At 40.2% G+C, this 17,396-nt stretch overlaps 1 protein-coding gene across 1 annotated transcript in view; it reads right to left on the bottom strand.

Moving 5' to 3' along the window:
* angpt4 (angiopoietin 4) overlaps positions 1-17,396 on the bottom strand; it is a 72,349-nt gene that overhangs the window by 14,522 nt on the left and 40,431 nt on the right. Inside the window, exons 2-3 of the mRNA XM_084741139.1 lie at positions 3,491-3,643; positions 3,293-3,414 (exon numbers count right to left, since the gene is read on the bottom strand). Coding sequence (XP_084597265.1) covers positions 3,293-3,414; positions 3,491-3,643 — 275 coding nt within the window. The remainder of the gene's footprint in view (positions 1-3,292; positions 3,415-3,490; positions 3,644-17,396) is intronic.

Genomic DNA, 17,396 nt, shown 5'->3' with positions numbered 1-17,396 from the left:
CAAAGACCTGGCTTTTATTTTGGAAACAGTTTAATTGACCCGTTCCACCAAATTTAATTCTGGTTATGTACATGAAATAATCAGAACCAGCTCTCTGAACAGCAGCATGTTATAAACAGGATTTCGTTTTTATGTTTTCAGGTAAATTAAAGGATTAAATTCTCTGTGGTTGAGAAAATGTTCCTACCTCTGAGGCTTTTACAGCCTTTTAAAACACACAGGATTATCTCAAGAATGCTAATCCGAATTAAAACGAGACTCTTGTTCTTATTCTCTTATTTGTTGATTTTCAAATTGCAGAAAATTGCACATGCCTGCTCGTGAGCTGGAGCCATATTTTAGTGAAATATGATGAGAACAAACTGGACACAGAGAGAGAAACTTCATACTGAATCATCACAGCTATGACTGATTCCCGGCCGAGATCGTATTCAGTCCAGCAGCTCTCCCTCGAGTGGGATGTTGCTTCATCCAGATAGAAACAGGATCCCAATATTAAATCATTTTGATCCTTTATAAGCACAGCAATCCCACTGCAGTCTGAAAACAGAGACAGATAATTTTATTGGTTTAACAGATACAGATACAAACAATGACGCCTCTGTCTGCCTCTAGTTTCTGCCCAGGATGACAAACCAAACACTGCTTCCAACCAAACACTGCTTCCAGACACGGCCTTTCGTACTTCTCATAGGTTTCGTGGTCACCGTAGGTTCTCCAACACATTTGGAAGGGGAGGGTGAGGATGTGTTTGCAGGCTACATGCTACTAAATCCCACACACTGGTCCTTTAATTTGCTTCCCTGTTGTCTCTGAAGGCGTTTTCACACCTGCCTCGTTTGGTCCTTTTAAAACGGACTGTGGTCTGTTTGCCCGTTTAGTCTGGTTCGTTTGGGCAAACCTGGAACCCTGGTGCGGACAAAACAACTGGACTGATTCCATCTGAAAAGGTGGGTCTCTGTGCGGTTTCACACGGACTTTGGTGTGGTTCATCTGTGGTTTTGAAAGCAAACGAACCAACAACAGGACTTTATGACAGCAGATGTGATTTTAGGTCGATTTCAAGAGCGAGACTGCCAATAAATCCATCAGCTGATCGCTGATGACTCCTTCTTTTTCATCCTGTTTCTATCTGTCAGTTATTATTCATAACATGCCACGATTTGCTTAATACTGCTTATAAATGGTTATTTTCTTTTGAGCTGAAATATACACATCTGAAGCATTAAAGTGCTGCGTAAACCTCGTCAGTCGCGGGAATCTGATTTTCCTATGTGGGTCCTGAAGAGGCAGGAAGACAACCACCAAAACTGTCCAATCAACAGGTTACCTGTCAGTCTGTAAAACTGCATGTTTCCTCTTCTTGGACTGGTTCTAAAAACTCTTTTTTTCCCCTATTGATCAGGACCAAATGAACTGAACGCCCTAAAACAACAAAACAACCCCGAAACTTGTGCACACATGAAACGTATCAAGGTTTTGATTCCAGCTGTAACAGCAACATTTAAATATCATAAATACAACAAATATTAAAACGTATTTATTTTGGGGTGCATATTTTGCTGTCCTTATTATTATGAAAAAAACCAACAGTGGTGGCAACCAAAGACTGAGAATTTGGTACCAATTTCCCAAAACTGTTACGGTTGAGCCCCGACAACCGCAACCATCTGTTCAGTCGGTATGTTAGGAACAGACAATGACGGTAAAACACCCACCGATACAAGTCTGAGTCTGAATGATGTGAGACTAAACTTCCCCTGAAATCCTCTGCAGCTGCTGTTACTCTGTTCTTACCGTACATGAAGACGTGTGCTTTAATTAATGAAGTATGTTTGTATCCACTGACACAGAGAGGAGACACTCACACACAGTGAAAAAATACCGTTTCCCTCTTTCTGTGTCACTCTCTCACACACACTCACACACACACTCACACACACACTCTCTCTCTCTCTCTCTCTGTGTTTGCATTATATCTGTTACTGTAAACAGAGAACACGCTTGATAATTACTCTGCGTGTTTTACAGCTCGGTCCAAGTTCACCTCACGATGAAAAATAGTGAAAATATTGTGATTCCAAATACTGGCGTGTCTCGCAGCAACAGCTGTGGACGTATTTCCATCATCTCTAATGACTTGCTTGTATTTCAAATAGTCTCACTGTTAAGTTGTGAAATAAAGCTGATAAGGCTCTTTTCTTTTTTTTCTTTTCTCCTCTCGGGGTCGACTCATATTTGGGTCAGAGGAGGGGAGATGTAATTTTACACAAGTAATTCAACTTTCTAGTGGAAAAAAAAACATCAGATACAAATTAATGTTTAAAGCAGAATATTTGTAAATGTCTAAAATATATCTGGCTGGGATTTTTTACAATACAAGCTATCTGTCAAATCTCATTTGACCTAAAAAAAAAAAGCCCTAAAATCTTCTTCTATTAGTTAACAGTATCCTGGCTGCAAAACAGTGCTGCAACAATTAATTGATTAATAATTGATTATTACATTAATCACCTACTGTTTTGATAGGCTAATCAGTTTGAGTAAATTAGCAGAGAGATAACAGGAAATTGGATAGGGAAGATTATTTTTTCTTCAGAAAAATAAAAAAGTAAAATATGTTCTGTTGTTTGTTGCTTGTCCACCAGCTGATTTGAGTGTTTCTGTGTGATTCTGTCTGCAACTCAATTTCCATGTAAGCTACAATCAACTTCATCATATTTAATTCCTGTATATATATATATAAATAAATTCCTACTGTATATTCAATTGTTAACATTTTCATATATTTTTTACTGGAGATGTTTAAAATTTCAACAAAAGAAAAATATGCTCTTTCAGAATACGCATCACTGAATGAACATGGCAGATGTCAGCAGATGCATCTAAAAAAAAAGTCACCACAAGTAGTTTTTAACTGATTATCAAACAGTCTCAGTTTAATACTGATGCCTCTATACGACCTACGACCTATGAGAGGATTTCCATATAGTTATACTTATTTGCTGCCACTGGGTTGGATTCTCCTTGAAATCAGATGAAATCTGTTTACATTTTCCCAGTCAAATGTTATGGTGAGTGGTATGTTAGCCTGTTGAACAGAATTTTTGGTTATTACACTGGAAACACTACGGCGACAGGAAGTCATGCTTCCACTTGGCAGTAAGTAGGAGAAAGACACCTAAAACAGTGTCTCATGCTTCACTCTGTTACTCTTAAATTGTCACTTTAAAACATTACTGAGTGTCTCAGATCCAGCAGGACTCTGAGGTAGAAACTTTTACTGTCCTACCTGTTCTTGGCTCGTAGCTGACTGATCTCAGACGTCTGCAGCAGCAGCTCTTTCTCCAGCTTGTTGGTGGACAGAGAGTTCTCCAGGAGCTGGATCTCTATTCGAGACGTGTGGTTCAGCACCTGGTGCAAGAAACGACATTAAACCCAAGAGTTCTGCCTTCGAGTCACAATATCAGACAAACAGGCAGCTCCTTACTTTTGCTTCGACCACGTTGAGTTTGCGCGTCTGCTCCGCCGTGTGTGTGAGGAGGTTCGTTCCGATCTCCAGCATGGTGGCTGTTTGGTTGTGAACGTGTGGTGGTATGTTAGCGACGTCCGGCTTCATGCTCCTCTGAATGACATTCTCCAACTGAAGAGAAGATAAACAGAGGATTGAAATTGTGTTTCTCTCAGACCATCTGACCAATGTTTGCTGGGATGTAAGCAAGCTTTAGTCTAAGTGAAAGTTATATAATGTATGCAGCTGTCAGGTAACTTTACATAAACACAAGGTTCTTGTTTTAAAACGTGTCAGATGGAAACATTAAAACAGCTGGAGACAGACTTCTCGGCTGACTCAAGGAGTTAGCATTAGCTTACATCAGCCAGCTACACGAATGAAATCTGCCTGTTAAGACGACAAAATCCACCGTCGTCGGCTAGAAATGACAAGCTGCTTTTGTTTAAGTCTCTAATGTTTCAAAGACCTCGTGTTTCAACAGTTACTCCCAATTTTGATGTTAAATTTGTTTGAGTTTGGAAGACAGTAACTAAGGAGGGCGGGGCTTAATGAAGGGTCATTTGTGATCCCTCAAATACTTCAGCACCCCAGACATACAGATAGACATGTAATATTTACATGGGATATTTGGTAATATTTTGTGGTCATATGAATCATGGTTAATGTTGAACCTGCACAGCTCAGGAAAAACAGACAAACAGAACAAAGAAGAGACTTTATGATGTCTAGCCACAGTACATAGTAAATGTAGTGATTTGAGTCTTTCCAGAAACTCAGCATCGACATACTGCACTCTGAGCGCTGAAACCACCCACTCAGTTCACCAAATCAAACATGTATAATCAAACATGTCAGGAGGTCTGGTATATAAAGATGTAGGTCTCTCCATCTCTGGGAATATCAAGCCATGCCAACCCGCAGTGCCATGCTGCGACCTTTAACAGCTGAAAAATAAATAATCCATCCATCCAGCCATCTCTTCGTCCCTCGGACTCCACGTCTTCAGGATATCAGTGCCACTGAGAAGCACAGGGAGTTGATAAATATACCGCTGCACCAACAAACAGATTGGTCCCAGCGGGACGGCCGGTCACCAATGAGCCTGTTTGATGAGTCAGTGGGAGGGGAAGTTCAGGACAGAACACATTAGAGTCTGGTGTGGATCAGTTTTCTCTAATGAATCCTGACACAAAACTCAAATTTAATCATTTTAACTTTGAGGAGCAGAAGACGTTTTGTGAGAATTCACCACTTTTTTAAGTCAAGTGTTGAAAACTGAGTCATCATAGAGTCCTCAGTCCACTTTTACACTTAACAGACACTTAACATTGTGTGGAGGCAATTAAGGCTCGTCTTGGGAATGAAGGCGGCCTGTGTACACTTTATAAATCTTACTGATAGTCGACACGCTGCTGCATCAATAACAAGCGTCCAAAATGAATCACGAGAGCTGGACTCCAGAGTGAGATTCGTGAGCTCGCAGCCAGTAACATGTATAGTTTATTATATCACACTGACATACGTGCCACTGTGATTTTTATAGTTCTTGCATTTTCTTCTTATGACTATAATTAAAAGGATAGTTCACCCAAAAGTGAAAATTCAGTCATTATCTACTCGCCGTCCTGCTGATCAACGGACGGGTTTAATTCTTTAGTCCACAAAACACTGCTGGAGTTTCACAGGAAAACAGCGTTGCAGAATCTCCAATTTATGTGAAAGGTGACCAGTTTTCAAATGTAATGAGGGTGAGTAGATATTAACTAAATTTTAATTAACTATCCCTTTAACAACATAATCCTTGAATCCAAATGTTATTAAATTTGGACTAGACTCCTCCATGATCACTCTCAGGGGTTTGCCGGGTTTGTGCATGCTGCACCAGAAAATCACCCAATCATGTTTCAACAACAAAACAAAACTTGAAATGCAAATATTTAATTAAAAAAAAAGTATTTTCCAGTCGTCTCTCTCAAGTGAAAGTCAAGTCACAAGTCTTGAATTTCAGGTCATGTCTTTTAGGTCAAGCAAGTTTCAAGTCCTCAAATTTGTGACTCCAGTGAAGTCATGTGACTCGAGTCCCCCACCTTTGCTCTGTAGCTATAAATGGCTCTTTTTAAGGTAATGAAATCACAATTATATTTATTTTCAGGTGATTATACACTAATGAAAACATACTTCTGAAGATAATTTTCCATTTGTGCAATATTCTGCCAATAAATCCCACTAAATCTCACATGCTGGATATCTAAATGTGTTTGTTATGACTGCTGAAGTCTGACAGCTGATTCATTTTTCACAAGTGCTGACTAATCCTACGTTGTTTTCATGGTTTTATTCCTTTCAGCCGCTGATCTTATCCCAGTTGATTGACTTTATCATATTCATCACTCTTCATGCACGCTGACGGCACTATTACTCATTTTCACCGGCCAATTAAAGTTACTCAAGAGTTATTATGTTTAGTCTGCTTCAATTCAGCTTCGGATCAAAAAGCATCGCTCTGTTCAATCAGAAAATGATTTTATGAGCAGCGAGATACGCATCACAGTGGTCGCAAATCAAAGTGGCCTTTTGGAAGGACTTTTGTGTGAGTGCATAAACCGGGCCAACCTGGAACAAGGACAGGAAAGTTAATCAAACAATCACAAACAGGGAGAAAATAGCTGGAACGAGCCGGTTCGTTTCTCCCTCCTGCTCTGCTTCCTGAGATGCTGCACAGATTAAACTTTGACGAAAGCCAAAATCTCCACCTGGCTCCAACCAGCAGAGAGACGGAGGGGGGAATAAAGGCACAAAATAGCTGCAACATCTCTTTGAATATACAGAATGAGCAGAAAAATGCTACTAGAGAGGGAGAAAATAAAGACTGAAGATACAAAAAGGAAGAAAAGCAAAGTTCAGCAGATTCTTGTTTTGGTCTTTCTTTTGTTATTTTTTTTGTTGAGTCTCTGGAGATGCAATGTGCTGACTTTTTAATTGACCCTTATTTCCTGCTGCAGGATTAGAACTACACACTCACACACACACAGAGAAACTGGCATACATTCATACACACATGCACACACACACTCACAATTATAAACTCCACAAGCCGACCAACGAGCTCTGCTGTGACTACGCAGACGGGACCACGTATGGAGGGCTTGTTTCTGAGATGCTAACTCAAACCACATGTTGGCTTCGCTGTGATCTGGCCCTCTGGGTGACTTCACAGAGGGAGGGGAGGGGTGGGGGGGCCGGGTCACCAAACAGCCCCGATAACAAGACTGACGCACAGGCAAGTAGCACCGATAGGGATCTGGGGTAACAAGTGCATGGTGGGTTGCTGGAGTGTGTCGTGATCTGAGCTGGCAGCTCTGGACTCGGGAAGGTCAGCGTGAGACTGAACTCGCCACACAGTCAGTGGCAGTTTGGACAAACAGCTAAAAATGACCCAAGTTTATGTTTAGAGCCAAACAGAAAGTGGAGTGGAGGTCAGTTTAGTTGATGAATTTATGAAGTGTTACCATCAGAGAGCAGCGTTTTCATCCTGCTTATTTTCCCACCGCCGTCAAAGTAACCCCTCATCTAGACCGCAGTAACAACCTCGTTCACGCCACACTGAAGCATCTGTCTATAAAACACCAGCAGCAAATGAGCAGCCAAACTTTCTGTGCAGTTTTCCTTCAATATGTGCATATATGCATATGACTGTGGTATAATCACAGCGGTGAGTGTTTGCACAGCGGGCGTGGATGTGCATAAAAGAGAGAAAAGAAAAAAGACAGTGCTGGTTGCTGCACTCAGAACAGGCAGGTGATGGCGCCCGAGCAGAGTCATTAAAGTTTAGCAGAGAAGTTGTCTAGTGGCAGTGAATGTACAGTTTGCTCACAAAATAAACACCACAGAACAAGCTGTCTGTTTCCCAGCTGCTGGGTGAAGTGAAGGGAGAGACTGTGGGATTAAACCAGAGCAGACGGAGCTGCACTTTACTCTGCCCAGGTTACAAAATGTGGATGTTTTCAGTGCCTTTTATTGGGCACCAACCTCACGTACTGTCGAAAAAATAGACTTGAAGTCTAAATAAATGCTTCTGGTCTTGTGAATGGATGTGGGATGTGAAGCACACAGAGCTGGTGCAGATGGATGCGTGGAATAAAATGAGTGTCTTTCTGTTGTGTGAGACATGCAAGTGAAAAACGTGTCTGAAACACTCGCGGTCGAGACAGATGCTTGTTGCCTAACTAAATTTTTTAAAGGGTAAAACTACCCAGACTTCCTTTGCAAAACTGTAATCTTTATGACTTTATTATATTCTTCATGCAAACTCAAGAGAAGCAAAATAAAACTCACCAAACTCATCTTGGTTCATCTTTCCACTGTTCCAACAATCACCACATTTAGTTTGGTTGGTTTTGGTTGTTTGGTTTATTCACAGCTTTAGATGTGAAAATATCAGGAGATGAGTGAGGCGGAGTTTGGACATCAGAGAAGCAGCGGGGTGAAACGGCGTGTTGAGACAGAATATTTTCACATCCAACTCTGTGAATTAAGAGTTTATTTAAACCAAACCAGAGTTGGTGATTGTTGGAACAATGAAAAGATAAATATGCATCAGTCACATACCAGCCAAACCTGCGCGCACACACACACACACACACACACACACACACACACACACACACGATGGCAACCTTTGACACATTAAAGTTGAATGTGTTTGTTTGAGCGACAGTGAACCGTCATCCTGCCCACGTCTTCTCATTTCATCTCTTGAGAGCCATCAGCTTATACAATTATATAATCTGACTAATATGAACAAAAAGCACATGGATACTTGCAGAGTTCATTATTTTATTTCAGCGTGTCTCTGAGTGTCAGAGGAGGGTCCAGATGTTTTGGCTGAACCTCAGAGTGTGTTGAAGCCAACAGCCTCAGGCTTCGTTTCTGAGCGGCGCTCCACTTGACACACTGAAATATCTCTCTGTATGGTGCCTGACTTTCAGACTCACGGGGACGTTTCTCCATCACCCTCAACAACCTTCAGTCCTCCTCTCTCCTTTCTTTCTGTACATCTCATGGACTTATCTACACGCATGAAGCCTTGATTATTGTTTTATGAATGATTAATTATCCTTAAAGAACAACAGAATATAAAAATTATAAATGCATAAAAATAGTGAATAATTGCTGCAGGGGACTGCTGTGATTGGTCAGATTTGTGGAAAAGTTGCACTGACTTTGGACAAAATTGCAAGGTCACACAGAATTCATGGGAATTGGTTGAATTTGCCTTGATTGAACACGTCTCACATCATCTTATCCTATTTCAGTGGTGCGATTAGTCTCGCGTGTCGATAAGAGTTGTGTTTAAAGGTTTGGGTGCCTCAGAAGATTTTCAGATTTCAAATTGGGTCGTGGCATTCTGAAGTTTGCAAATGGCTGTTCTGTGGCGTCCATGTCTCTGTTTGATATTGACAGAGTATAAACCTGAGCCAGGCCATGCTAATATGATAGCAATCATATCACATCCTTAACGGATCGGTAGTTTGTATCAGTCAGTATGCAAAGTTCAGGTACAGGAATCTGTATGAGGAAAAAATGGAAGCAGAACATCTCTACTTATGATACTCAGGTGCATTTTGCATATAATACTTACTTTAAGTAAACTTTTGAATGAAAGTCTTTTACATATATATATAATAGTATTTTACATTACTGTATTTGGTTCTTTTACTTAAAGCTGCTACAAGGAACTTTTATATTTTATTGATTTTGGAGGCCCCACCGTAAAAACCAAAAAATATAACGTCAAAATAGGATTATCTGAATAATAATCTCCTGCTTTATTTTAACTGGCTAACGTACCACCCATCTGACTTTACACGATTTCACAGAGAATCCTGGTGGCAGACACGAAGAACAAATACACAGAAACAGCTAGTCCTCTTGCTGATGGTCTCGTTTACTTATGTAGGTCACATAGAGGCATCAGTATTAAACTGAGACTGTTTCATATCCAGTTAAAAACTCTTTGTAGTAGTTTTAAATAAATCATCTGAGTATTTCTTCCGTGCGGGGTGTTTTTTTCGTGTTCTGACCGTCTTGTATGAGCTGACTTATGAAAATTTCTGCACCGATGACGGGAAACCTTCAGACTCACTGCAGACCACATTAATGGTATTTACTTTTAATTTATTCGTCTCATATCTCCTCCTAACCGCACACATTCCTCACTTGATGTCTGTCACGCAGATACTGATCAAATGTAAGTTGTGCCGTGTTTTTTCACCTGTCAGACTTAACCTGGACAGTCTATTTTTAGGTTACATCATAAAACTGACCTGCTGTTTTCATTCTTCGTGACTCATATACTCCAACACGATCACGTCTCCTGACAGGTGCTTTCTAAAACTCCAAACCACTGCAGAGCTACTTCACACGTGTTCCTCTGGGGAATATAAGATAACATCATCACGGTTAAATCGCTGTCAGTGCAGAAAGTGTGACTCGGACTTTTTATTAGATTGAGAAATTTAAAAAGACACTTAACACCCCATTTACAAATGAGAGATTAAACCCTGACTCCTTCGCAGTTTTATCAGATCGTTGCTCCAGTGTTATTCCCTCTCTGTCCTTTTCTAAACCGTTTTAATGTTTTCTGTTTTTTTAATGCTTCATGTTAAATCTGCAGGTCATTCAGAAGTCACAGAACCATAGCTTTTAGGACTGGGTGCTGAACTTTGATATGTTTATCGCTCTGATTGAATTGAAATGTCTTGTCATTTGTTACCAGATTTTGGTACCTACACAAGTATCTCCTGGGCCAGACTACAAGACTTTCAGACTCGTCAGATCACTGTGCCGTTCACACCACACCACTCTGTCTTGTAATCATGAGTCTTGAAGTTGCTTTGCAGACTAAATGACTGATCAGAAACAGACGACAGATTATTTTTTTGGTGCCTTTATTTGATAGGTGACAGCTGAAGATATGACAGGAAAGTGTGTAGAGAGAGAGGGGATGACAGACTGCAGGTGGGAGTCGAGTCTGAGCTGCTGCTGCAGAGGACTGACAGCCTCAGTATGTGGGACGCATGCTCCGCCAACTGAGCTACAGGGGCGCCCCTTTTTGCTCATTTTTAAAAATAAATATGTATAAAAGCTGTAGAAGTTTTATATTTGGGCTCTTCTGTCTGCTGACATCTCTCCTTCCTCTGTCCTCCTCTTCATTCCTCTCTCAGCCTGGTGTGCCGTGTCTCTCACCGTCTGCTGACTGGCTGCTCGAGTTGTAGATATTAAACCTGTTTGACATCTGTCTCGGCAGCAGCGAGTCACTGCTGAGCTCTCGCCCAGCTGTGGATCACGTCTCTGAACAGTTCACACATCGCAAGCCTCACTCTCGGGAGCGTGCAGCGTTTTGCCTCTGATCAGGGAGGTTGTCGTTGATCTCCAGAATTTGTCGGTGCGTCAGAGATCCGGGCTAAAATCCAGTCGTGCGTCCACCTTTTCCACCTTGAGGCATGCAGCATGTTTGTACCAAAATCTACTTTCAGGTTTCTGCTTTAGTTTACTATTTCATGTTCACTTTCAGCTGATGAAAATACAACATCTCCTGATTTTGCTGCTTCATGATAAACAGCTAAAAAGCCTTCATAACCTTCTTTTTATCTTCTTCATCCAAAGAACCTTTTTTAGAAGACAGACTTGTTGATTGTTGAAATCCTTGAAGAACTCTTTCATCAAAAGTTTGTCAAGGGTTCATTGTACCAGAATATAAAACAGCTGTCGTAGAACCCCCTGGGTGTGTCCTAGATAAAACCCTTGGAATATAAAAAGGTTCTCAGTAAAACCTCCTGGGTGTGATCTAGATAAAACCCTTGGAATATTAAATGTCCTGGTAGAACCCCCTGGTTAGATTCTTGTTAGCACCCTTAGAAAGGTAGAAAGGTTTTGGATAGAACCACCAGACCAGATTCTAAGTAGAACCACTGCACTATAAAAGGGTTCTCTGTAAAAACTCTCACATTAGGTTCCAGGTGAAGCCTTTCACAGATGGTTCTAGGCATAACCCTTTATATTGGGTTCTAGGTAGAACTCTTTGAAAGGGTTCCAAGTGAACTTTTGTAAAAAGTTCCTGCAGGAACCAACAATGGCTCTCCTTTGGGGACAAGCTAAAGAACCCTACATGGTTCTACTTAGTACCTTTATTTCTAAGGGTGAATGTGATGCTGTGAGAGAACGTGTTGCCGTGGAAATACAGCTTTGATTGAGGAAAAAACTGCATTTGGTTTTGTTTGGTATATGCAAAATGTTTAAGATTTTATAATTGTAATTAATCGATTGATTGATTGTAAATTTTTATCAAAGATCAATGAAGGAAAGAGCTTACAGTTTGGGCCCCTTGAGTCTCGAAAAATGATAATAAAGCACATAAAATGGGACGAGGATCAATTAATAGAGTGTTAAAGTGACCGTGCATGTGGATTTAGAGTCATCAGTAGGGTGTCAGAGTCGCTCTGGTATCTTTTAAATCCTACACAGAATTGACAGTTGCTTGTTTTGGTTCCGTGCAGGGAGTGCAATGGAAAAATCCCCAGGGAAGACTGTCACTTTAGTCCTCTTTAACAAGCAAATAGTGTGTGTATGTTGGCCGCCTGTCACGCCTTCAGAGGAGTGTGTGAGCCGCAAGTGTATAAATGTTACAGATACGAGTGTGATGATTTACACGCTGAGGTTTGAAACTTGTTGAACACATAACTTGGCATTTATACAAACTTTTGCTCTAATTCAGTGTAAACTATTGCTTCATCTGTCTCACCCTTCATTTTAATGGAATCGGTGGCCTTGTTGATACTTTAATGGGTCAAACTTTGCTCAAGAATCAACCCCACTAAAAAGTCTTGAAATGACTCAATCAACACACATTTTTAATTTAATGTACGCTTATGCATCTGTTCAGGCAGTTAGTTCATGGTCCAGTATTCATTTCTAGCATGCAGGATAAAATGAGAAACAGATGCATTTTTAACTTTCACTTTCTTTACTTTGGTGCTTTTTAATGCTTTTTATGGGAAAACTAAATTTGTGAAAGAGGTAGGAGTGGGAAAGAAGTGGAGAGGACCCAAGCTGGTGCAGTTATTTTGAATCTTGTTCCCACAGGACGCCGGCATGAGGACCAAACACAAACAAAGTTTGGGCCTGATTCAAATCTTCTCTCTGTTACAACATGTTCCACAATCTATAGTCATCAAAGTGGAGGGTTGACTCATGTGTGGTCACTAAAGAGATGCTCCCAGCTAACAAAAAACAAAAACACACACACACACACAGGCATCGACAGACTCAATGGGCTGAAGCTGAGCTAAAGAATTGGTAATTGGGCAGGAGCAGTAGGGCATAGAAGTGTAGAGTCATCGCCCTCTTCCAGTTTAATCCTGGGATGACAATTCTCCTTTATTTCTCCTAATTTGTGATAAAGACTTGCACATTTTTCTTCCTTTTCTTCATCACAAGAATGCATGTTTCTTAAGGAAACTTTTAAATGAAAAGGGTATGCATTTTATAAACGCTGCAGGGGTAAGTTCTGCCACTAGAGGTCTCTGTTGTGTTTAAAACAAAAATCATCCACCTTTGCAGATGAATATACTGTATATCTAAATGACTCAGGTAGAAATCCTTTTCACAGACGAGGAAATATATTAAAGTTTTATTCATGTTACACTTAGTCACGTTTGTTAACTTCGTTCTTCACTCTCTGACACAACAGACTTATCCTGCATTTTCCTGGAAGTTACAGCAACTAGCTGTTAACACACTGATACCTTGAATAAATTACTCGAATAAATTTCTCTCAGTTTGACCATCATTGGAAACATTTGGGATAATATAACTCGTTATATTGTCATGCAAAAATTTTACATATTGTAGCTTTAACTCATTGCAATTCAATTTTACTTTTGTCTGTTTAAAAAATCCAGCTGTAACAAATGTTAAATCTTTGTTTAATTTATTATTATTTTTTCCTAAACAGCTTTTCATTTTGTTACATTATGATTCACTTAAAATTCTTTCCACGGACAGCAGCTCTAAAATAAACAGGCACGTAACAGGAAAAGAAAAGAAATAAGAAAACTTCCTGCACCTGTTTAATATACATCTTGACGTATCTCTCTGCTGTGTCACCAACTGAAATACAGTCTAATGACCGTCTAACCGTCTGTTGTGTGTTAGATCCCCGACAGTGAGTAAATTCATGAGTGAGTGAGTGTGTGTCAGTAACTACAATATATGTGTGTGTGTGTGTGTGTGTGTGTGTGTGTGTGTGTGTGTGTGTGTGTGTGTGTGTGTGTGTGTGTGTAAGTTAGACTGCTGGGTCATGACTACAGCCACGACAAACATCTCAATCATCTCACCACAATCAGGACCAGATGGGCTAAGTCAACACAGTGGTGTGTGTGTGTGTGTGTGTGTGTGTGTGTGTGTGTTGTGTGTGTGTGTGTGTTCTACTATTTAACTGTCACTTGTTTATTTCAGAGAGGCCTATTTTAATGTTCTGTTGAAACACAGTGTGTGTGTGGGTAATTCAGGTTTTATGAGGTTTCTTACTGAAACTAAACTTCTTGGTTGAAAGATCAGCTTCATGGTTTAAAAGAAACTAATCTTTCCAAACACTGTTCTCCATCTGGAACCCTGTGTCTCACTTCCTATTCACACAGTGAACTACATTTACTGTCATTTTATTATCCCCACCGGGTGAAAACTGGGAGGTGATCATGTAATCACTTCTGTGTTTGCGTGCGTGACTCAGTGAAGCCCGGAACTACAGATTAGGGTCGCCTCTTATAGTCGAGGATTCAAATCTTCAGTCGACTGAGATTCTTCCAGTTGAGCATTTGTTTTTTTGTTTTTTCCTTTGTCAGTCAGTGTGCATCACAGTTATAAGATAAAACTGCCAGAAGCTTAAAAAATGCACAGGGAGAACATTTCAGCGAGGAATTAAAGGGCGCATTGTTTGTGCTTGTTTTCACCACCGACATGCTCAGATTGCTTTTGTTAGTGTCTGACAACATTATGGAAAGGACCATGACTGTGAGAGACCTTATTTTATAGTGTAAGATGCATTTTGATTAACTAGAAACAGCTGTCTAATTGCCAAATCCTTTTGCATCATCGTCAGCTACATCCTAACTTTACAGAAACTAAATAAAACTCACCAAAGACGTCTTGGTTTTTATTTCCACTGGCCCAGAAATCACCAACTCTGGTTTGGTCCAAATAAATCCTTAATTCGAAGCATGAAGAAGTGTGTAATGTGCAGCGCAGGTGATGCTGAACAGCTGCTGCAGCCTCGGGAGAGAAGCTCTGCAGGTGTACTGATTTTATAACTGAACTGTGGGAGGTAGCACATTTTTATTTTCTGACTGCGAAAATCTGAGATTTTCTTCACAGATGGCAAAGAAAGGTGTTAAAACGCGAGTCTAATTGGTAAAACATACTCATGTAGACTCGCAGAGGAATTTAGTGTGGTGCACTGCACTGCAAAAAAAAAAAAACAAAAAAAAAAACAAGGACAAACTGTCAACTATTTGTACAGGATGGCCAAATTTGATTTGGTTAAAGAAAATGTTAGTCGAGGACAGCCCTGCTACAGCTTGTCTGCACACATACTACTGGACTGATCAGCCTAAGTTTTTTATGCATATTCATGACTGTATGCTGAAGAACCTCTGTGACTGAGAAACACTGAAAAACATTTTTATAAATGACTTTTATGTCATTATGTTTTCAGGTCATCACATTGTTGGGAACGTGATTTCTCAAGAACACCTTGAGAGAATTTCTTCAAACTTAAAAGCACAAATGTTCACTTGGACTCAAAGACTAACAAGAGACTATCTGGTGAATTTTTGGTGGTCAAAGGTGAAAGGTTAAAGTCACAGTGACCTCACTAAACAGTTTTTACACACAAATATCTAATAGGTATAAAATGATGAGGTGATGACATTTTATATCCAAAAGGTCAAAGGTAAACTTCACAGTGACATCATAATGTTCAGCTCTGTATTTATTGCTAAAAGACTGAGGCTAAAGCTAGCTTACATCTCAGTAAACACCAGTCAGACAGTGAAATAGAAAACGTATATGTATATGATAACAGAAATACACTCATTAATGTGCAGTGCAGGGACTCGATTAATGCAGCGGACCCTGAGACGGTCACCCAGCTCATAACCACCTCGGGATAAAAGCTAAGCTAACCCGGCTAAGAACTGAACCAATGTGAGATGCATCGTCACCGACCCACATAACAAGTTTGGCTGGAGGTAAAGATACTGCCCCTAGTAAGCTAGCATTAGTTAGCCGGACATGCTAACATTTACAGCTTACAATACAGCAGACATAGACAGTTTCTACATGTAGAGAAATGCAAAGCTTGACAGGCCTATGGCTCCCTAACTACAGATGCTACTCTATGATTGGACAGTTGCTGATTGTAGGCGGGGCTTAGCAAAGGGTCCATGCCCTGAACACAAATAGAAACAACAAATGGTTTATGTCTGAGTTTTACCTGCACTTTTGAAGTTCGATCTTTAGCAGACTTTTGTCAGACTCAAAGTAAACACCGATCTCATCCCGTATTTATTTTTATAAAAAGAGAAATTTAGGAGGCATCTTAAGACCTCTGACTTCTGCTCAGTCGAGAGAACATTCAAGTGATATTTGTCTTCTTTCTGTTTTCAGTGTCACTAAATAAATGAGTCCAACATTTTCACATTTTCTTCAATAACATGGCCTGCTTTTTTTTAACCTGCCAGACCTTCACAGACAAAAAGCTCCTCAGAGAGTTAAAGTTTTAGAAAATAGCTCCTTGGGGAAATCAGCTCATTAACGTGGGTTTTTTTGTTTTTGTCTCTTTATCAAAGAGTATGACAGACGGATCCGAGAGCAAAGGCACAGCACAGTGAGTAATGACTGGTTAGGAAATATGTTTTTGGAGAATTACTGTTGCAGTTCAGGGCCTTAACCTGTCCTGCTGTGTGACCGTCTGGTTCAAGGAAAAAGTATGAAAATGGCCGACAGGAGGTTAATGCTCTTATGTTAAAAAGAAGATTTAAAAACCAGGAAAAGAATGCAAACAGAGAAATAGTTTGATTGGATTCAAATGTAAGAATTAGATTTGAGAACAGGCTGCAGGAAAAGTGTAGGATAAATAAATGAACTGTTCAGAGCAGTATGTTCACTCACGGATACAGAAAAGACATGTGAGTCTGTGGTGAAAGACAAGTGTGTAACGTTACCTGTATGTTCTAATCTAGTGACTATGACAATAAATAAAGTCTGACAGTGTTTTATGAACTATTATTGGCGCTGCTCTGTCAGCGTGTTTGAACAGATGGTGCTGGACGGACGCCACTCGATGATGGAGTCAGCGACCGGATGATGGACAGTGTGGTTGAAACGAGTTTGGTAAGACAGGAAGAAACAGCGATTGCGGTCGAGGATGTTTCGGTTCTCGGCGGAGAAGAAAGACAGACGGCTGCGATGGAAAGAGGAAGAGAGAGTGAGACTCTGCGGTTTTGGGTTTCATGATCAGAGAATAATAATCTGACTTTGAGAGAAAACCAAAATGAGTCATTCATGAGTGCTGATCATGTTTAAAGGGATAGTTAAGATTTTCTGAAGTGAGGTTATATGAGGGACTGACACATATTCTACAAGTACTGCAATTTGACATTACGATTTATATTTGTTTGATTTTTGCTTTTTAATCTGAAGTTAGAAGCTATTAGTTTGTTTCTACAGACCAGATGAAATATCTGCCTGAAAGTCTGAGCAAACATGTTGTTTTATGTGAAGCATGTGAACTCGATCTGTTTGTTTACTTTGCTGTTGACTT

This window comes from Lutjanus erythropterus, chromosome 2 (genome assembly GCF_056507025.1).
Source record: "Lutjanus erythropterus isolate fLutEry1 chromosome 2, fLutEry1.hap2, whole genome shotgun sequence".
In the NCBI taxonomy this organism is placed as follows: domain Eukaryota; kingdom Metazoa; phylum Chordata; class Actinopteri; order Lutjaniformes; family Lutjanidae; genus Lutjanus; species Lutjanus erythropterus.
The sequence above is the reverse complement of the archived record's forward strand: the minus strand, read 5'-3'. Positions and strand labels throughout refer to the sequence as shown.